The sequence below is a fragment of the Sapajus apella genome, unplaced genomic scaffold, assembly GCF_009761245.1.
Source record: "Sapajus apella isolate SASKATOON/1434 unplaced genomic scaffold, GSC_monkey_1.0 scaffold23, whole genome shotgun sequence".
NCBI lineage: Eukaryota > Metazoa > Chordata > Mammalia > Primates > Cebidae > Sapajus > Sapajus apella.
Genome location: NW_022436963.1, coordinates 3351146 through 3373244, shown reverse-complemented (window position 1 = coordinate 3373244; position 22099 = coordinate 3351146). Strand labels below are relative to the sequence as shown.

Genomic DNA, 22099 nt, shown 5'->3' with positions numbered 1-22099 from the left:
GGGTTATGTAGACCCAGGGAAGGCTTCCGAACTTGCTCTAAGAAAAGACACTGCAGGATTAAGAGCAAAGGATGGCACAGGCCTCCATACTGCATGGGCACAGGGGTCGCCATTACACACACCATGGCATGAACTAGTCTTCCTGGAGCTGGCCTTCTTGGTGGCCCTGCAACCCCAGCCCCCTCATCTACAGCTGACATTGCTAATCTGTCACAAGCCCTGCTCCTCCAGCATGGGGTTGTCACATTCTTCTCCCCACAGGACCCCTGACAAGCTGGCTGACCTATGAGATGACAGGTAACTGTCCTCATTTCCCTGACCCTTTGCTGAGACAAAAATCAGAGCTTGTTTAATAGAGAACAAGGGACACACAGTTGGAGCAGACCCAGTCAGTTCTTTATTGGGAAGGGGATGCAGTCTGTAATTCGGCAAATCTGTGATCCCTGGAAGATATCAAGCTTAAGACTCAGCTGACTTGCTGTGAGCTCGTAGCTGCCCTGGATAAAGCCACGGGGATTACAACTTCGCCAGCGCCAATAGACCTGGATGATGCGGACAGCGTTGAGCAAACGACAGTAACGCCGGCGGACACGCCACATGCGGACCCAGGACTGCAGCCTGACTGCTGCCCATTGCTGCCGTGTGCAGAGCTCCAACGCCGCCCACCTCCTCTTCGCTAGCAGCTTTGCCAGCACCTGCCTCCACCAGCACTGGATGATCAAAGCTCTGAGAGCTGCATGCAGTAGTGTGCGTCGCACCAGAGTGCCTCGCCACCAGGCCTGGATCTTTGTGGAGGCCAGTTCAGTGTTACCAAGTGGCTTCTTTAGTGGGGAGGGGTGCAAGGAAAAGGAAGGACACTTAGGAAACATTATCACATTTCAGTCAGCCCCAGGGTGTGAGAGGAAGGGGCCTTGATCCTCTATGAGGGATGGCCCCTTCCTCTAAAGTTCATGAATGGGACAAGAGCTGGACCCAGGAGACCTGGTAGGTGTCCACCCTTTGCCACCCACAGGACATGGACATGGACATGATCACCTCATCTTGACCTCTGAGTCCTAATGTCCCCACCTGTAAAATGGAGGCATACTGCCCTGGCTACCTCACCCAAATTTCCACTGACCTTGTCGGCCAGTCTACAGCAAGGACACTGTGGTCAAGAGGCTGAAGTGTTACCATGTTCCACCTGGGCTGGACCACCTACTTGACATCCATGACACTTCCCTTCACATCCTCCCACCAGCTGGAGAAGTGGGGTCCTTTGCTGGCCCTGCCCGCTCCTCCCGACTCCAGCTCAAATCCACAATCTGCTCTCTCTCTGTCATGTCACAATATTAAAACTTTCCCCATTCCACAGAGTTTGGAATCTTTGTTATCTATTTCTCACTTTGACCTCCTTTGGTTTCCATACCTCAAACTTCAGTTACCGTACACACACACAAACACACACCTTTGGTTTTCATACCTTAAACTTCAGTTACCATGCACACACACAAACACACACCTTTGGTTTTCATACCTTAAACTTCAGTCACCATGCACACACACAAACACACACCTTTGGTTTTCATACCTTAAACTTCAGTTACCATACACACACACAAACACACACTTTTGGTTTCCATACCTCAAACTTCAGTTACCATACACATAAACACACATGTGCACACATACCCCAAATTCTAGGCTTAAATTGATTTCCCTTGATTTGACAATGCATTATCCAAACAGTGCTCACCACTCTACTCTTGAACTTTGCATAATCTTGTCCCCACATTTCAGGCTTTATCTGCCCTGCAACCAAGTCTCCATGTCTCAGTCACCCACCTTTTTCAGGCTGATACAGAAATAGAAGATATCTCAGGGTGAGTCAATTGCTGATCATCCCACCTCTGTGTATGGCAATTATTTGTCCTGGTTGCTAGGGATATTTTAAGTTTCTGATGCTTATTCCTGAGAAGTAATAGCACCACCTTCTGCAAATGTGTCCTGGTTTGGGCTATAAATTCCTTGATCATCCCAAGCTATGAGCCACAGAGAAGAGAACCATCGCTATTGAGTGCTGAGGGTCAGAGAAGTTGCATGTCAGAGGTCTTTCCCAAATTAAGAGCCTGCTGTCACCTACCTTTGTTTGGGGTGGAAGAAGAGGTTCATGTATCTTATTCCTTTCCTTCTTCGGTTTCTGTTTCATCAATACGTTTTTTTCATCATCATTCATTACATTTTTTTTAAGCTGGACAGGCATCTGCAATCAAGTTAAAGAGGAGGTGTGGGTAGGTCATTCATTGTGGAACTCAGTGCCAAGCAAAGCAAATCTTCAATCTCCTAGCTTGCCCAGAGACCCTAGACAGAGGGCTGGCATCTTGATTAACTGTGGGAATTCTCACCTTTCCCTGCCTAAAACTTTGGGTGGACTGGCTGTATCTTACACCACATCAAATGCCCATAATTTGGTGGTAGTAGGTTCAACCTCTTCAGGTCTGCAGTCCCCAAAATTGCCCATGGTTAGGGGCTAGATGACTCCATCACGCTCCGGTGTGTGCTCCTCTAGCCACATATGTGGCAGGAAGAGTGGAGGAGGGAAGCGTGATAATGATATAAGAGCATCTATGACTTTGGTTATACAGTCTGGTCTATAAAAACATAAAATTGAGGCAACTTAAATCTCCGTCGATAGAAAATTCAATTACATGGATTTCAGGTCAGTCAAACAATAGAGCCAAATAAGGGTGACACAGAATGAGTTTGCAGCAAAATTCTTAATCAGGTGCTTCAGAAAAGGAGTTTATGTACGGCTAAGAAGCACACAAAAAGATGCTCAACATCATTAGTCATGAAGAAAATAAAAATGGGAACCCAAATCAGAAAAAACAGCTTATTTTTTAGCCATTCTCTAGGGTGTCTAGACTAAATATTGGCAGGGATACAGAATAGCTGGCTCTCTTATATACTGCTGGCGGAAAGGTGTAAAACAGTAGAACCACTTTTGAAAATGGTTTGGCACTTCCTAATGAATTTCAACATGCATCTGCCCTATAACTCAGCAGCTCACTCCTTAAAGTTTTCAGAAAAAAAATGAAAACACATGTCTACAAGATATATGTGCCTAAATGTTCATAGCAGCTTTATTGAAATAAGTCAGAACTGGAAACAACTCAAATGTCCACTAGCAGGAGACTAGACAATAATTTAGTGACATATTCATATACTGTAATAATGCACAGTAATAAAAATAATTACATTCATAAAGAATATACTATATGTGCATCTCAGAAATGTTCAGCTAAATGAAAGAAGCTAGATGACCAGGTGTGGTGGTTCACACCTATAATCCCAGCACTCTGGGAGGCTGAAGCAGGTGGATCCCCTGAGGTCAGGAGTTCAAGACCAGCCTGACCAACATGGTGAAACCCCGCCTCTACTAAAAATACAAAAAATTAGCCAGGTGTCATGGCAGTTGCCTATAATCCCAGCTAACTCGGGAGGCTGAGGCAGGAGAATCACTTGAACCAAGGAGGCAGAGGTTGCAGTGAGCTGAGATAGCTCCATTGCACTCCAGCCTGCGCAACAGAGTGGGACTCTGTCTAAAAAAAAAAAAAAAATTAGACATAAAGGAGTCCCTACAAGATGATTACAAATCCTAAAACAGACAAAGCTATTATACAGGTAAAATAGATAAGAATGTAGTTTACATGTAGTGTAGGGATACAAGGCATGTTGCTTGCAAACAGCACAAAGAAGGAGGAATATGCTATCTCTTGTTTTGGGTGGTGGTTTCTGGGAAATATAGGATTGTGAAAACACATTAAACTGACCACTTAATGAAATGTGCTGTAATGGAGGAGTACAAGTGAAAAAAAATGAAATTGAAAGATAATATGCTCCCAGTCTCTATTTATATGCACATGTTATAAAGGCATTATAAAAAGAAGGGAATCAGGAAATTTAACATATTATCTTTGATTATAATGATTTAACAATGATTATCTTTGATGAAGACAGTGGAACTGGGGGGACAGGGCACACTCCCTCAATGTGGCTGAATCCCCTGTGTCTGTCCTATCTGCAGGGCACCCAGTTTTCAGCCTCCTGGGAAAGCAGGACACATCCAGGACAGGATACCCTTAAAGCCTCAGTTAGGACTCAAATGTCTTTGACTGCTCTCCTGTCATAGTGAGAAGATGAATCAAGGCAGTCACTGCAGAAGCAGGCACCCTCTCTGTCTGATCCTGATCACTGAAAAGCCAGCTGTTGCCACAAGCTCAATCTGAGCAGAAGGGCCTCTGCCCACAGCCTGAGTAGTCAGTGTCAGGCTCTGGTCCCCCTCAGAATTTCTGCCCAGGTGTTACTGAGGACCGCATTTAAAATGTTTCGGGTGAGTACACTGCGGTCTCAGTGTGAAGGCAATGGGATGAAGGGTGTGGGGAAGATAGGTGCTAGTCAGGGGACAGAGAGGACAGCATGGAAGACAGGATAAGTCATGGGAAGGACGCCTGGGACAGGAAAGGCGCAGGAAGCATCTGAAGATGAAGGGGCTGAACAACACCCACATGCCAGGCTTGCATCTCTTGTGTCTTTCTTAGCTTGGATCATGGTCCAGTCATTTTTCACTGCATTGTTGTTTTTCAATTCCTTCAGGCAGTAACTTCAAAAATACTTTTATCAGTTTTTCTAGTTATCTTCAGCAAAAGGACCATTCCAATTCCTTAGCACATCATTACTAGAAGTGGGAGTCCCTCCATGCTATATCCTTACCCACTGCTTTATTTTCGACTTCCCATCTCCTTCTGTACACAAAATACATCTCTCTTTTGATCCAGCAAGAAAGTCTCTGTATTTTAATAGACACTACTATAAATTCACAGTTATTTTTACTTCTAATATGCTTTGACTTATTGTCATATTGTTTCATGATTTCCATCTGTCAATTTTTTTTTCATTTTCACTTTTGTTGTCTTTTGCTGAATTGGTAGGGAATTGTTTGGACTTTCATTCTTTTTTCACTATAGAAGTTGAGGCAGACTGCACTTGCCTAGCCAGTATTCGTTTTTCTCATTTTCCTAATGGAACCATGATTATCTGGGGTAACAATATGCCCAGATTAGGGATAAGAGAAAAGATGACTTTCACCAGCCACCTTTGCAACTAGGGGTTGTTGCATGACATGCACTGGCCGAGGGATGTCAGCAGAAGTCACTGGGTGGTCTTCTGAAAAAGCTTCATGGGAGGCTCCCTCAGTAGGTTGGCCTCCTTGCCCTTTGCTTTACCCCTCTATTTCCTGGCATGTACACATGATAGCTGGCACTCTGGCAGCCATTTAGAGAACATGAGGAAAAAAGACCAATCAGCAGCATGGGAAAGTAGAGAGACAAAGCTTGGTTCCCAGGCAGGTATTGACCACATCTAGGGTGGAAATAATCCTCTAATTTGTTTGAGCTGCTGTCGTCTAGGCTTCTATTATAGCAAGCAAATACAATTCGTAATTGACATAAAAATTATACACCTGATTCTTCTCTTCACCCATTTTTGCCCTTCCATCTCCTCCTCCTTCTGAAAACACACATTCCTCCCCTCTGGAGGATGCGGAAACAAAGCATCATGTTGAAAGCACAATAGCCCTCACCAGGTACCAAATCTACCAGGGCCTTGATCCTGGACTCTCCAGCCTCCAGAACTGTGAGGAATAAATTTCCATTTTTTTAATAAATTACATATTCTGTGGTATTTTGTTGTAGCAGCATCAGAGGGCTGAAACACCACTGCTCTTTGTGTGCCTCCCCTCTTGGTTTTTCACTGTCATGGAACTCATTGCTCAGTAGGTATTTTGGAGGAGTATTGGAAAGTTTCTTATTGTTGCCTGTAAGAACTGATCTTTATTTCATCCTTGCACTTGGGTAACATTGGGGTGAGTTTATGATTCTGTGCTGAATAAGATTCTTCTGCAGAAAGTTGGAACTGTGGCTCCACTCTCCCTTTGCAGCCAGTGCTGCTGCTGAGAAAGCTGATGTCGATCTGACTTACTCCCTGGTGGGTAAACTATTGGTTTTATTTGTGCTTTAGGTGTTTAAGTATTTTATCTTCAGCCATTGAAATTGTGCCACTACATGTTTTGAGTTGCATCTGTTTTCATTCACCTTGAGGAAATGTGTTTTCTTTCCGGGTCCACAAGGGGGCATAGTTTTAAGGGCAAGAACTTCCCAGCACCATGCCCCTCTCCCATCTCTCTCCATCGGGGAGATTTAACTGTCTTTGTTTAAATTTTCCCATGGGTGGGAAGAACCAAAGGTCAATCACTCCAGCAGAAGTTTTAAGGAACTCTTCATTGGCCAGGGGACTTGGAGAAGGAGGGAATTCCTCCCAGGTTAAAAGTCCCTGTCTACCACATCCTGATGGATTTCCCCTCTGGGGTCCCCTTCTACCCCCGTGGAAACTGCTATTCCTCTCCTAAACTCCATCTCTCTCTCAATTCCCTTCCACTCAGTGTGGAAGCTGCTTTCCTCTCCTGGATTCCATCTTTCTGGATTCTCTCACTCAGTGTGAGAGGAGCTTTCCTTCTCTGGTTTTCCCCCTTCTGGGGACCCATCTCACTCAGTGTGAGAGTGGCTTTTCTTTCTCTCAGTGTGAGAGCTAGCTGTTTCTTTCTCTCTCCTTCTCCTTTTTCTCTCTCTGCCTAAATAAATCACTTTCCTGCAAAAACTTTTCGAGTCCGGTATTTGCTTTATGAGTGCACTGTGCCGTGGTCTCCTCTCCCATTCTTGGGTGAGTGATAGACCAAGAACCTGGAGAAACGTCCTCTCAGGGGAGCTGAGGGCTCCCTTGAACCTCAAAATGCCAACAATCTTGATGTACTTGGTCAGCTGTCATGATAGAATTTGAATGGGGTAAGGTGGAGAATCTACACAGAGAGCCTTCTGACTTGGTGGGTCAGAGCCCAAGCAGGGTGAGGAGGGGGTGTGCATGGGAGTGGGGCAGCAGCAGCAATGAAAGATTGGTTCAAAAGAGGGAAGATTGATTAAATAAGAAAATTTTGAAAAATGGGAGTCAAGTATCTGTTAGAAATAGGAACTGGAAATGGGGAAAGTAAAAACTAGACTGAACTTCTTGATTTTTGATTGGAATTTAAGGTATCAGTGTGAACTCATAGATCTCAATAGATATAGAAATAAATATAGATATAAGTGTGTGTGTATGTGCTGTGCATTTGCACAAAAATATGTTCATACGTCTGTCCACTGAGAGGGCCTGTGGGCATCATCACCCCCATAACAATGAGCACACCTACTGCCAGAATTTGGCTTCTAAACACCATTTTTCACTCTATTAGTCAGAGTTCTCTAGAGGGACAGAGCTAGTAGGATACATGTGTGAATAAAGTGGAGTTTATTAAGGAGTATTGACTCACACGATCACAAGGTGAAGTCCCACTGTAGGCTGTCTGCAAGCTGAGGAGCAAGGAAGCCAGTCCAAGTCCTAAAACCTCAAAAGTAGGTAAGCTGACAGGGCAGACTTCAGTCTGTGTTTGAAGGTCTGAGAGTCCTCAAACTGAAGAACTTAGAGTCCAATGTTTGAGGGCAGGAAGCATCCAATATGGGAGAAAGATATAGGCCAGAAGACTAAGCCAGTGTAGTCCTTCCATGTTCCTTTGCCTGCTTTTATCCTAGCTGCACTGGCAGCTGATTAGATATTGCCCACCCAGATTGAGGGTGGGTCTGCCACTTCTAGTCCACTGACTCAAATATTAATCTCCTTTGGCAACACTTTCACAGACACACCCAGGAACAACACTTTGCATCCCTCAATCCAATCAAGTTGACAATATTAACCATCACTCTCACTAAAAGGAATAATGGAGAAATGGTTAATTCCCGGTCTGGGCAGGAAAGTATAAGGTGAGCCTGGAACATATTTTTGTGCCAGAAAATAAGCAAGTACTCAAAGAATGAGGACAATGTGTGAAAAACAAAAAGCAAAAAACACACAGAAGCCAAGTTGAAGAGCCTGTTGCTGGCCAAATCTGAAACAATTTGAGGATCTAAATAAATCCAGATTTTAATGTCTTAAAACCTACTGAATAAAATAGGAAATGAAGAGTTCATACTGATATAAATAAATTAATTAACCATTTGATCCAAATAAGGATATTTAAATAAGTTAAAAGTATCTCCTCACCAAATACCTACAAAAAGAAAAAGGATAATCTTATGATAGAGAAGACTGGTAAACACCAACTTAACCAGTGATCAAAGTGAGCAGCATGACTGAAGTTAAAACCTGAAATCCTACCGCACTTGAGGAGATGCTGTGAGAAGAATGCAGTGTCATTTTTATGCTCTTCCTGCCAAACATGAAAATTGAATAACACACTTCTAAATGTTACATGTATCAAAGATGAAGTTTCAGTGAGAAATTTTGAAAAATACAATGAACTACTGACAATGAATATGTAACATATCAAAATTTCTTAGAGGGTGCTTAAGCAGTGCTAAAAGGGAATGTACAGCCCTAGATACCTATATTAAAATTATAAATATCATCAAATCAGTGATCTAAGCTCTCATATCAGGAACCTAGAGGAAGAAGAGCAAAATAAACCCAGAGTGAGCATAATGAAGAAAATAAAAATAAGAGCAGAAATCAATAAAATTGAAAATAGGGAAAAAATACAGTCATTGAAACAAAGACCTGGTTCTAGGGAAAGATTAATAAATTTGAAAAACCTCTAGTATGACTAAGGGAAAAAAAGGAGACACACATTACCAATATCTGGAATGAAACAGTGGCTATCGCTACAGATTCTTCAGACATTAAAATGATAAGAAGACAATATCATGAACAGCTCTTCACACATAAATTTGACAACCGAGAGAAAATGGACCAATTTGGCAAAGAAAAAATTCTTCCTGAATTCAACAATATGAAATACATAATTTGGACAGTCTTGTGAAGGAAATTGAATTCAGAATTTTAAAACTTCCTTGAAAAAGAAACCTCCAGGTCCAGGTGATTTTAGTAGCAAATTTTACCAAGTATTTAAAGGGTAAAAACCAGCATGCACATCCCCTTGTAGAAAATAGAACAGAAGATAACATTTCCCTAACAAGTTTGGGGAGTTAGAAAAAAAAATCCCAATTCATTTAATGAAAACAGCATTATCCAGACAAAAACTACAAAAGTCTACAGACTAATATTCATCATGGACATACATGGAAAAACTCTTAACAATATGTTAGTAAAACAATTCAGCAATTTATAAAAATAATCATATATGACCGAGTAGGGATTATTCCAGGCTGGTTCAACATTCCAAAATCAATTGATGTAATCTACCATATTAAACAGGCTAAAGAATAAAAAACTGTGTGGTCATATAAACTGATGCAGAAAAAGCATTTGAGAAACTTTAATACCCATTCATCATAAAAATTTTCAGTAAAGGCCGGGCGCGGTGGCTCAAGCCTGTAATCCCAGCACTTTGGGAGGCCGAGGCGGGTGGATCACAAGGTCAAGAGATCAAGACCATCCTGGTCAACATGGTGAAACCCCGTCTCTACTAAAACTACAAAAAATTAGCTGGGCATGGTGGCGCGTGCCTGTAGTCCCAGCTACTCAGGAGGCTGAGGCAGGAGAATTGCCTGAACCCAGGAGGCGGAGGTTGCAGTGAGCCGAGATTGCGCCATTGCACTCCAGCCTGGGTAACAAGAGCGAAACTCCGTCTCAAACAAAAAAAAAAAAAAAATTTTCAGTAAAATTAGTGAAAGACTGAATGCTTTAACCCTAAATTGGAAAAAAAGGGCAAGGATATCAACTCTTATCAATCTCATTTACCGTAGTTCTGGAAAATTATACCCAATGCAATAGGCAAGAAAATAAAGTAAAACACATGCAGATCCTAATGTAAGAAAGAAAATTGTCCATCTTTTCAAAAGACATAATTGTTTATGTAGAAAACTTAAGGAATCTGACAAAAACAAAGAAAAATTATAGAATTAAAATGTGAGTTCAGGTAGTTTTCAAGTATAAAGCAATGAGAAAAATCCATTATATTACTATACACTAGCAATGAACATGTGGACACCAAAATGAAAAAAACATTTATAATAGCTTTAATAAATAAAATACTTACTTGTAAATCTAATAAAGCATGTATGGGATTTGCATGGTAAATACCACAAAAACTGAGACAAAATCAGAGATCTAAGTAAATGGAGAGGCATATTATGCTCATAGATTGGAAGACTGAACATAGTCAATACTATGGCAATTCTCCCTAAATTGTAAAACTTTCCACCTTTACAGCTGCCTGTTCAATATTCGTTGAGACCATTCCAGCAGGAGGACTGGGGTCCTCACTGCAGCCTGGGGAGGGTGGAAGTCCAGGCTCCTTATTGTGCCTTAACTGGCATGGTTGGGGGTGGGACCACAGATTTTTCTGTGGTGGTTGGCTGGAGTAGAGCAGTTATTATCCAAAAGTTGTATCTTGTTAGCCTGTCCCTTTTCTGGTGTCTGGCTAGAAAGGGTTTTTTTTGTTTTTTGTTTTTTGGTTTTTTTTTTTTTTTTTTTGGTGTGTGCCCAGGGCATTTATTTTTGTCACTGTTCATTGTTGTTGCCAGTTTGCCAGCTTCTTTAGCTTCAAGTCTTACCAGTTGGATGACTACAGAGATGGGTAATAAACATGAAGAAATTTACATAGCAAATGGGAATAGTATATTATGGGTATTCTCATGATGCAAACAAGGCTTATATTCTCAATGACTTTTTCATATATCTTTCTCATAATTCACTTTTATTATTTTACATGTTAATTGGTCTGTGATGGATTCAACATTTTCAAGAAGTGGTCCTTCCTCACAGAACTTTTGGGAGGCAATGGTCTAAGGTATGATCATAGGAAGGGTGACTGAGATAGGATGGAAGTCAAACTCACTAGAGGTGAAAGGCAGGGGATTTGGGAGCATCACCCGGTTTATGCTGCTGTCCCTAGGGTGGTGCCACAAACAGGGAGGCGGCAAGGGCAGTGAGAGCCCTCTTTGTGTTCAGTGCCCTGGGGAAGCAGGTGCTGAGGAGGCAGGAGGGAGGCAGAGCTCAGGTGCCTTAAGATCATGAATCAGCTGCTTCCCATAGGGACATTCCTGCTGTTAAATAAAATTTATAGGAGGCCATTGGCTTGGACCGAGCTCCTGAACTAGGACCAACAGATGAAACCAAAATGGGTTCATCTGAAACCCACTTGTGCTGAAATTCCACATCATGAAATCAAAAGTAAGCTGTTTATCTGACCTTGAGAGAAATTGAGAAAGCTAGAAAAAATAGCAAAGCCCCAAGTAGGCCAGTATCAGCTGACAGAAGGCACTCCCCGTGCTTTCACCTTTGCAAGAGAAGTAACTGATGAAATCGCCAATCTGCCTTTTGTACTGATTCTGCTTTCCTCGGCCCTTTTCTGTGTATAGAAACAACCTCCTCTACTTGGCCCCCAGGAACACTCATTTCATTGTTTAGATTGAGGGATTGCCCAATTATAAAATCACAAATAAAGGCCAATTAGTATCTTTAAACTTAATTTGTTATAACTTTGTTTTTTTTTTTTTTTTTTGAGACGGAGTTTCGCTCTTGTTACCCAGGCTGGAGTGCAATGGCGCGATCTCGGCTCACCGCAACCTCCACCTCCCGAGTTCAGGCAATTCTCCTGCCCCAGCCTCCTGAGTCCCTGGGATTACAGGCACGCGCCACCATGCCCAGCTAATTGTTTTTTGTATTTTTAGTATAGACGGGGTTTCACCATGTTGACCAGGATGGTCTCGATCTCTTGACCTCGTGATCCACCCGCCTCGGCCTCCCACAGTGCTGGGATTACAGGCTTGAGCCACCGCGCCCGGCCATAACTTTGTTTTTTGACACTGCCCATCAGCCTCCAGGTGAGCATGAGGCTGGTAACCTGGAGGCTGATGGGCAGTTGCACCCAGTTGTCACTCAGGCCAGCCCCCTGTGATTTTCCTGAGCTGCACTTGTCCTAAGAGAGTGTGCCATGGCCCTGACTCCGGTCAGGGGCTTGCCAAATAGAAACCCAATGTGTGCAAGCTGCAGCTGGACCCGATGGCCAAATGAAAGAGCATGGCCTCAGGGGCAACTCTTCTAGGAGGAGATGCCCCCAGTCTTCGGGAAATTTCAATCCCTTCAAATTCCAAGTTCAGGAGACAGGAATGGGGCCAGAGCTGTGGAGTGGGACACTGGGCTCTGCACACCAGGACAGCCTTGGGCTCCAATTTCTGATTTGCATGTAAAGTCAGCAGCATATGGCCACTGTCAGTCCTCACAGGGGTCACTCATTGCAAGGTCAGGGAAAAGGTACCTTCACTGAAGTCTTTCCTCAGGTAGATAAAAAGCAGGGCCTGAATCTCAGAAGTCCCTGAAGTGGTGGGAATTACTGAGACTCACATGACATGGTCAGACAATTACTAGGGCAGTGGAACCTGCTCTCCACGCCCCAGGCCTTTCAGACTGATAGGATTTCAATGTGAAACTCTGGTTGCTTTGAAGAGACTGAGTATTGGACCTGTAAAAAGCCATCAGTCTGGAAGGCAAGGCTCCTCTCTGAGACCTGGAACAGGCAGAGAGCGTTGCACATTTGGCAGTAATGTTGCCGGCACTGCCACATGCGGATGCAGGCCTGGAGCTTGACCGCCGCCTGCTCCTGGATGCCATAGGCCCTCAGCAGGGCCTGCCGCCGCTGACGGATCCGCCTCTGCACCAACGTCCTCCACCAGCACTGAATCATCCAGGCCCTGAGGGCAGCGACCAGCAGGGTCCGGCGCACCAGGACCCCACGCCACCAGGCCTGGATCTGCCCAGCCGCCTTCACCCTTTTTCTGTGATGCAGTTGTGCAAGAAGTAACTAGCCAAGCAAAGCAAAGGACTCCCAGTGAATTTGTCAACATCAAACACAGGTCGTTCTCCAAAGAATCCACTCTCCCACTGCTGGTTCCCAGGACTGATTCTTTACAGAATCAGACCCCCCCGCCGCCGCGGGTTCTGAGGTCCTCTACTTCTGTCCTGTCCATGGCTCCGGGCACCCTCAGAGCAGTGTCTTCAGCTATGAAATTGGGATATGCTTGACCTGTGGACTTCTCAAGTCCATGGGACAAGGGGAGACACTTTCTGGTCCAGACGACCTGACTGGAAGATCAGGGTGTGAGGAACTGAAGGATCTTTATGAGAATCAGTGAATCTCTGCATTTATGGCCTGTGTCCTGGTCCAAACTCCGGCCCACGATGCTGCCTCTTCATGCCTGGTGTGGTGCCACAGCCCTTTGGGGTCTTCCCTCACCTCACTTCTGTGGACTCCCACTTCCACTTCTCAGTCCCTCCTTATCCTCCTAGGCCTTTCCACCTCCGTCTGTGCTGAGCCCCACCTGCCAGGCGGTCTGTGAACATGCTGCTTCCTCCCCTCTCTACTGTCTATCTCCATAACATGCAATTCATCTGGGAGAGGGAGGGCTTGAGGGAATAGGGGCGTAATGATGAACCAGCACCCTTGGGATCAGAGATGGAGCCTCCACATCCAAGAACCGAGGTTGGTCAATGATCTGCAGTTCTCTCCTCCTGGGCCCCACCTACCTGCTGCGGCTTCTCTTTCTCTAGTGTGTTTTCATCTGTACTAGGCTTCTGCAATCAGAATGTGGGGGTCGGGGAGCACAGGTTAGGACCAGCCTGGCTGCAAAGTCCCCACAGCTGCAGCTCCCCATTTTTTTGCCTGGGTCCTAGGAAGTCATCTGGTGCTTCCCTGGGCCATGGGACAAATCCCAACCTCTGGGGGAGTGTGTGTGCCTCAGTCTTACACAGCATATACTGCCCATGGTGGGGAGCGGTGGTTCAGGTGATCATGACCTTTCTGGTTGCTGCTCCCTGACCTTGGCAGGGGCAGGACATGTGGAGGAAGAGAGGGGATGATGTCACAAGGGCAACTATGACCAGGGTCTAGGGTGCCTTTTCCAGGCTCTAAGTTGATGGATAAGGAGCAAACACCTGCCCTCCTGTGCGACTTCCTCAAGCAACTCCGTTGAATAAAAATTGTGCAAATATCCTTTCCCAGATTGTCATCTGCCTGTTAACTTTTTTCATGGTTATCTTTCCTTCCACAGTGATCTATAATTTTGACATGCTAGAATTCATTGTCCCTTTACAATTCTGCTTTTGTAGTTTTCTAATGAAATGCTTTACCACCCAGATCACGTGTTTTTCTATTAGATTCTGGTCTACCATTTACATTGAGATCTTTTAACATTTAATGAGATGGTTTTATAAAGAAACTTCATGTACATCCTTTAAAATGATTTATTCTTTTTTTTTTTTTTTTTTACAAGACAGAGGTTTATTGGACTTACAGTTCCCCGTGGCTGGGGAGGTCTCATAATTATGGCAGAAGGTGAAAGGCATGTCTCACATGGTGGCAGACAGGAGAGCTTGTTCAGGGAAAGGCCCCTTTTTAAAACCATCAGGTCTCATGACTCATTCACTATCACAAGAACAGTGCAGGAAAGAACCACCCTCATAATTCAATCACCTCCCACTGGGTTCCTTCCATGACACATGGGAATTATGGGACATACCATTCAGGATGAGATGTGGGTGGGGATACAGCCAAACCGTATTAATACCCATGCCTGTTTTTACTCCTTACATTCTAAGTGATTTATTCATGGTAGGTCTTTCTATATTGGAAACATAAGAACTCCAGTCAGCAACAAAATTTTGTTCACCAGCTTGCCTGGAACTGCTAACTTTTATTGTAACCCTTTTAGTAACTTTGAATGTTGTGCTGTATGTCATGTCAAATTACACTGAAAATGTAGTTTTCCCTTCCTGCTAACACTCAGTCTTGCTTTCTTTTTTTTTTTCCTTTTATTTATTTTATTGCATTTTAGGTTTTGGGGTACATGTGAAGAACTTGCAAGATTGTTGCATAGGTACACACGTGACAGTGTGATTTGCTGCCTTCCTCCCCATCACCTACATATGACATCTCTCCCCTTGCTATCTCTCCCCAACTCCCCACCCCCACCGTCCCTCCCCTATTTCCCCCCAACTGACCCCAGTGTGTAGTGCTCCCCTTCCTGTGTCCATGTGTTCTCATTGTTCAACACCCGCCTATGAGTGAGAACATGCGGTGTTTGATCTTCTGCTCTTCTGTCAGTTTGCTGAGAATGATGGTTTCCAGGTTCATCCATGTCCCTACAAAGGACACAAACTCATCGTTTTTGATGGCTGCATAATATTCCATGGTGTATATGTGCCACATTTTCCCTGTCCAGTCTATCGTCAATGGGCATTTGGGTTGGTTCCAGGTCTTTGCTATTGTAAACAGTGCTGCAATGAACATTCGTGTGCACGTGTCCTTATAGTAGAACGATTTATAATCCTTTGGATATATACCCAGTAATGGGATTGCTGGGTCAAATGGAATTTCTATTTCTAGGTCCTTGAGGAATCGCCACACTGTCTTCCACAATAGTTGAACTAATTTACACTCCCACCAACAGTGTAAAGGTGTTCCTGTTTCTCCACATCCTCTCTAGCATCTGTTGTCTCCAGATTTTTTAATGATCGCCATTCTAACTGGTGTGAGATGGTATCTCAATGTAGTTTTGATTTGCATTTCTCTGATGACCAGTGATGATGAGCATAAAATGATTTATTTTAAGAAGCTTATAATTTTGAAAAAAGAAAAATAACTGTGAAGATTTTCTGTAACAGATTGTCCCTTTGGTGAGACAGCTACTTTTAATTTTTCCATATACTTCTCTTTTTTTGTTGTCATTTTTCTCTTTTTAAAATTTATTTTTCTGTATACTTCTCATATGATTGACTTCTATAACATAGTATATTGAAAATTCTTCATTTTCTCTTTTAGATATTATTTATTGACTTACTTTCATGAAATGAAGATTTCCCTGTTTTCACCTTTCTGCTCTCCTCTCAATATGATTATAGCATCACAGTTTTTGGGTCAGTAGGTATTCAGTGCTTCCATCATTGTGATTGTATTTCCTGTCCATTGGGGCTTAGCAACATGGTAGATTGCTATGACATAGCCTTTCATTTACTTCCTGTCTGTTTTTCCTGGAGCTATTTATTGCCATGGTTTGCACTAACTCATCTCCAACTTTCCACCAACACTTGGCTAATCAATCAACTCTGCTTTTTCGTGGAGCCCTGCACCACTCTCTGCAATCTGTGTAGCTGTTCTTCATACCTACTGCCTGGTCATTATTCTGGAGTATCCTCTCCATGGTATCTCCTTGGAATTTCCTTCCCCTCTCCCCTGTGAGGACGCCCTTACTAACTGGATCCCACATGTAGCAGGCATGGTTTCATAGGGGATACAGAGTCATTCTGGATGATATGGGATAAGGAATTCATTATAGGAATTAGAACTTACACGATTGTGTGAGCATCTGGAAAACGGAAGATCTGGAAGAAAGTGCTGAAGGTGCAGAGAAAAAGTCACTAAGTAGTGCTTATGAAGCTCTCTAGGGTGGGCACATAGGAGCTTGTAAAGGAATTTACGCAACAGGCACATCCAGCTGCTGACTGGCGCTGTGAAGTAGAAGGTCATGGAGAGGGCTAGGAAAGCTGTTGTCCATCTGGGTGCAGGGCCAAGCCTCATGCAGTAGGCCAGGAGCTGCTGTTGGTCAGCAAGGCAAGGAGAGAGCCAGATGCATGGCAGGAAAGTGAGGGAGACCTAGAAGGCTCTGGACACCTGTGTCCATCAGCCTCCATGTCTGACGTCAGAAACACCACCCGCTTCACTTCTGCCTCCTCAGTCTCATGCAACCTCCCATTTGGCAACTTGGACCCAAAAATCAGGGAAGGGGATTCTGGGAAATGTAGTTCTTAAACAAACGCATTCACATCCAGGGCTCCATGGTGTTCTGTGAAGATTCTGCTTTACTCTTCACACTGAGCCTTACCACATGACAGGAACACAGTCGTACACACTCCCTTCCCCTCTGTCTTGGATGTCGTCACTCATCTTCACAGAGCACCTCTTAGGACAGCCTCCAAAGAAAGGGCACATGGACATAAATTGGTAGAACTTTGCAAGACTGAAAATGACTCTATTCTGTCCACAAATCTGCCTGACAATTTTGCTGGGTTTTACATTCTAGAATGAAAATAATATTCCTTCAGAATTTTGAGAACTTTGTTCCACTTTCTATGAGAAGTTTTTACTATGATTTCTTTCTTTGTTGGGTGTGACCTCTTCTTTCCTCTCTGGACACTTTTAATATTTTTCTCCGCACCCTCCTGGGCCTTTCCACTTCCGGCTGTGCTGAGCTCCACCTGCTAGGTGCCCTGTGCACACGCTGCTTCCTCCCCTCACTACTGGCTATCGCCTGTCTCCTTACTCTATCCCCATACCTTACTCACCGTACCCAGGAGAGGGAGGGCTTGAGGGATAGGAGGGCAAAGCTGAGGCAACACTCCTGGGATCTGAGACGGAGCCTCAGCTTCCATGGCCTGGAGTCAAAGAGCCAATGCTCTGCTGTTCTCTCACCCTCCTGAGCCCCACTTACCATCCGCAGTTTCTCTCTCCAGTTCAGATCCTTACCTGGATTGGACTTCTGCAATCGGAATGTGGGAGTCGGGGAGCACAGATGAGGACCAGCCTAGCTGCAAAGTCCCCACAGCCTCAGCTCCCCCACCCCTTTAATTGCCTGGGTCCTAGGTAGTTGCCTGATGCTTCCCTCTGCCAGGGGACAACTCCCTACCCCTGGGGGAGTGTGTGTGCCTGAGTCTTACACAGAATTTACTGCCCATGGTTTCCAGCAATGACTCAGGTGATCATGCCCCTCCTCGTGGGCCGGAGGAACTTTGCCAACTTACGTTATATGTGTGAGACCGTCCCTTCCCCAGTGGGCTCCTCTGGTGGTGGCAGTGGTTGCTGCTTTCCTGTCTTGGGAGGGGCAGGAGGGGTGGAGAAGGAGATGGCCAAGGTGTCATAAGGGCAACTATCATCGGGGACGCGGGTGCCTACTCCAGGCTCAGAGTTGATGGATAAAGAGCAAACACCTACCTATTTCCCTCCTGCCATGAATGTATTGGAGTCCACATTGGAACCATAGCCTCCGTAAGTCTGTCATGCCTGGAGGATGACCTGGGGACTGGTTCATCCATAGGCCCTCCCTGTCATCAGCCACTGAAGAGCAGAAGGTGTGGTGTTAAGCGGGGCACATGGGTCTTTTCGCCAGGCTGGCTCTGGCTGGCTCCCAGGGCTCCCTTGCTTTCTCCACCATCAGCTCTCCTCAGTGAGTTTGGGTGTTTTTCTATTATTGAAAATCAGAGTGGACAGGCGTTGGTGAGCAGAAGGGCTGAGGCATGATTGTGATGGAGGCACCTCAGCCAATTTCTACTCCTGTCCTCCTGCCACTGTCACTCTGATCACTTTGTGGCTGTTTGGTTGTGCTTAGATGACCAGTGTATGATCCTTAAAACAAGTCCTTCCATTTTGTGTCTGAAACTTCATAGGCTGAAGTAACTTTCCTAACTTATGTGTGAGATACAGTCCCTTCCCCAGTGGGCTCCTCTGGTGGTGGCAGTGGAGATATATATATCTATATCTAGATATATATCTATATATAAATATATCTATCTATATATATATCTAGATATATATAGATCTAGATATATATATAGATATATATATACGTAAAATAAATATATAAGAATATTTTCAACTTTTATTTTAGATTTAGATGGGACACATGCAGGTTTATTACATAGGCTTATTGTATTGCATTATTACATAGGTTTATTTCAATAAATTGTGATAAACCTCCTTCTCCACCTTTCCCACCCCTCCCAAGACTGGGCATCTGGGTTTGAAGTATGAATGGTACTGTCACCCAGGTAGTGAGCACAGTACCCAACAGGTAGTTTTTCAGAACCTGTCTGGCTTCCTCTTTCTCCCCTCTAGCAGTCCCCAGTGTCTACTGTCCCATCTTTATGTCCCTGTATACTCAATGTTTAGCTCCTAGTTCTACGTAAAAACATGTGGTCTTTGGTTTTCTGTTTCTGCATTAATTCACTTAGGTTAATGGAATGGCCATGTAATGAGTCAGTTATTCTACCTTGCTTTCAAAGCCAGCAGTCTTGGTTGTTCCCAACACCATTTCTCACCATGTTTCACAGCCAGGATGTGGCCCCTTTCCTTTAAGGCTAAGTTATCTATCAACTTCCCACCATGGAAGGTTAGGATGAGGCTTACTGCCCCATTCCAAACAACCCCACTTCTTTATTTGGCTAGGGGTGCCCCCTAATGCTAGATCATACCAAAGTCCTTTCAAATACCTGGAAATCCTTCCGAAGAAGGACAGGTCTAAACAAGTCCAGACTATGAAGACTATGATATATACCTAACACTTCAGTGCCCGGACACCAACAAACATCCACAAAGCATAGACCATCCAGGAAAACATGACCTTACCAAATGAACTAAACAAGGCACTAGGACCAATCCTGGAGAAACAAATGTGTGATCTTTCTGACAGAGAACTAAAAATGACTGTTTTGAGGAAACTCAAAGAAATTCAAGATAACACAGAGAAGGAATTCAGAAGTCTGTCATATGTATTTAACAAAGAAATAGAAATAAATAAAAAGAATCAAGAAGAAATTCTGGAATTTCTGACATACTGGAGAATGCCTCAGTCTCTCAATAGCAGAACTGATAAGCAGAAGAAAGAGTTCATGAGCTCAGAGACAGGCTATTTGAAAATACACAGTCAGAGGAGACAAAAGAAAAAAGAATAAAAAGAATGAAGCATGCCCACAAGATCTAGAAAATAGGCTTAAACTCTTATCCTCAAATCTAAGAGTTATGGTCCTTAAAGAGGAGGTAGAGAAAGAGAAAGGAGTAGAAAGTTCATTTAAATGAACAATATCAGAGAACTTCCCGAACCTAGAGAAAAATATCAATATTCAAGCAGAAGAACGTTATAGAATACCAAGAAGATTTAACCCAAAGAAGACTACCTCAGGCATTTTACAATCAAACTCCCAAAGGCCAAGGATAAAGAAAGGATCCTAAAAGCAGCAAGAGAAAAATAAACAAAAACATAAAATGGAGCTCCAATATGTCTGCTGGCAGACTTCAGTGGAAACTTTACAGGCCAGGAAAGAGTGACATGACATATTTAAAGTGCTGAAGGACAAAAGCCTTTAACCCTAGAATAGTATATCCAGTGAAAATATCCTTCAAATATGAAGGGAAATAAAGACTTTCACAGACAAACAAAAGCTGAGAGATTTCATCAACACAAGACATCTCTTACAAGAAATACTAAAGGGAGTACTTCAATCTGAAAGAAAAGGACATTAATGAGCAATCAGAAATCATTTAAAGGTACAAAGCTCACTGGTAATAGTACATACACAGAAAAACAGAGAATATTATAACACTGTAACTGTGGTGTGTAAACTACTCTCATCTTAAGTAGAAAGACTAAAAGATGAGTCAATCAAAAATAATAACTACAGCAACTTTTCAAAGCACAGCACAATAAGATATAAACAGAAACCACAAAAAGTTTAAAAGTGGGGCATGAAGTTAAAGTGTAGAGTTTTTATTTGTTTTCTTTTTGCTTGTCAATTAGTTTATGCAAGTAGTGTTAAGTTGTTATCAGCTTTAAATAATGGGTTATAAGATAGTATTTCCAAGTCTCATGCCAACCTCAAGTCAAAGAACATACAACAAATGCATGCACACAAAAAAGCAAGAAATTAAATCATTCCACCAGAGAAAATCACCTTCACTAGAAGGAAGACAGGAAATAAATAAGGGAGAGAAAGGCCAAAAAAACAATGAGAAAACATATAACAAAATGGCAGGAGTAAATCTTTACTTATCGATAATAACATTATATGTAAATGGACTAAACCCTCCAATCAAAAAGCATAGAGTGGCTGGGTGTGATGGCTCACACCTGTAGTCCTAGCACTTTGGGAGGCTGAGGCAGGTGGATCACTTGAATTTGGGAGTTTGAGGCCAGCCTTGGCAATATGGCAAAACCCTGTCTCTACAAAAAATACAAAGATTAGCCAGGCGTGGGGGTATGCACCTGTAGTCCCAGCTACTTGGGAGGCTCAGATGGGATGACACTTGAGCCTAGGTGGCAGAGGTTGCAGTGAGCTGAGATCATGCCACTGCACCCCAGCCTGGGTAACAGAGCAAGATCGTGGCTCAAAAGAAAGTTTAAAAAAAAGGATGTAGAGTGGCTGAATTGATAATAGAAACAAGATCCAATGCCTACAAGAAACACACTTTACCTATAAAGACACACATAGGCTGAAAATAAAGGGATGGAAAAATATATTCCATGCCAATAGAAACTGAAAAAGAGCAGTAGCTATAGGTATATCAGACAAAAAATAGACTTCAAGACAAAATCTGTAAGAAGAGACAAAGTAATTATATAATGATAAAAGGATCAATTCAGCAAGAGGATATAACAATTATAAATATATGTGCACCCAACATTGGACCATCCAGATACATAAAGCAAACATTATTAGAGCTAGAGAGACAGATGGACCCCAATACATTAATAGCTGGAGATTTCAAGATACCACTTTCAGCATTGGACAGATCTCCCAGACAGAAAATCAACAAAGAAACATCTGACTTAATCTACGCTATAGAACAAATGGACCTAATACATATTTACAGAACATTTTATCCAATGACTGAAAAATACACATTCTCTTCCTTAGCACATGGATCATTTTCAAGGATAGACCATATATTAGGTCACAAAACAAGTCTTAAAATGTTCAAAGATAGAAATATCAAGCACCTTCTCTTATCACAAAAGAATGAAACTCAAAGTCAATAACAATAAGAATTTTGGAAACTATGCAAACACATGGAAATTAAACAATATGCTTCTGAATGACCAGTGGTTCAAGGATAAAATTAGTAAGAAAATTGAAAACTTTCTTGAAACAAATGTTAATGGAGACACAACATACCAAAATCTATAGGGTGAGCAAAAGCAGTACTAAGAGGGAATTTTATAGCTATAAGTACCTACATCAAAAAAGAAGAAAA

General features: G+C 43.1%; 2 protein-coding genes across 2 annotated transcripts; both read right to left on the bottom strand.

Annotated features, from left to right (window-relative positions):
* Nucleotides 1-389: 389 nt before the first annotated feature.
* Nucleotides 390-869, bottom strand: LOC116559589 (IQ domain-containing protein F5-like). Its single transcript, XM_032290643.1, has one exon. The coding sequence runs from the start codon at nucleotides 867-869 to the stop codon at nucleotides 390-392; it is 480 nt and encodes a 159-aa protein (XP_032146534.1).
* Nucleotides 870-12487: 11618 nt separating this feature from the next.
* On the bottom strand, nucleotides 12488-17811 carry IQCF3 (IQ motif containing F3). Its single transcript, XM_032290642.1, has 4 exons — nucleotides 17794-17811; nucleotides 17568-17615; nucleotides 13609-13656; nucleotides 12488-12886 (listed from the first exon to the last, which is right to left on the bottom strand). The coding sequence occupies exons 1-4, from the start codon at nucleotides 17809-17811 to the stop codon at nucleotides 12488-12490; spliced, it is 513 nt and encodes a 170-aa protein (XP_032146533.1).
* Between the last annotated feature and the right edge of the window lie 4288 nt (nucleotides 17812-22099).

Bases quoted from the DNA above. Each gene is read 5' to 3' on its own strand.
- LOC116559589 (XM_032290643.1), bottom strand. From the start codon at position 869: ATGTTTCCTAAGTGTCCTTCCTTTTCCTTGCACCCCTCCCCACTAAAG.
- IQCF3 (XM_032290642.1), bottom strand. The intron at 13,657-17,567 runs GTAAGTGGGGCT...TTCTGATTGCAG, and splicing joins GGAGAGAGAAACTGCGGATG to AAGCCTAGTACAGATGAAAA. The intron at 12,887-13,608 runs GTAGGTGGGGCC...TTGCTTGGCTAG, and splicing joins AGAAAGAGAAGCCGCAGCAG to TTACTTCTTGCACAACTGCA.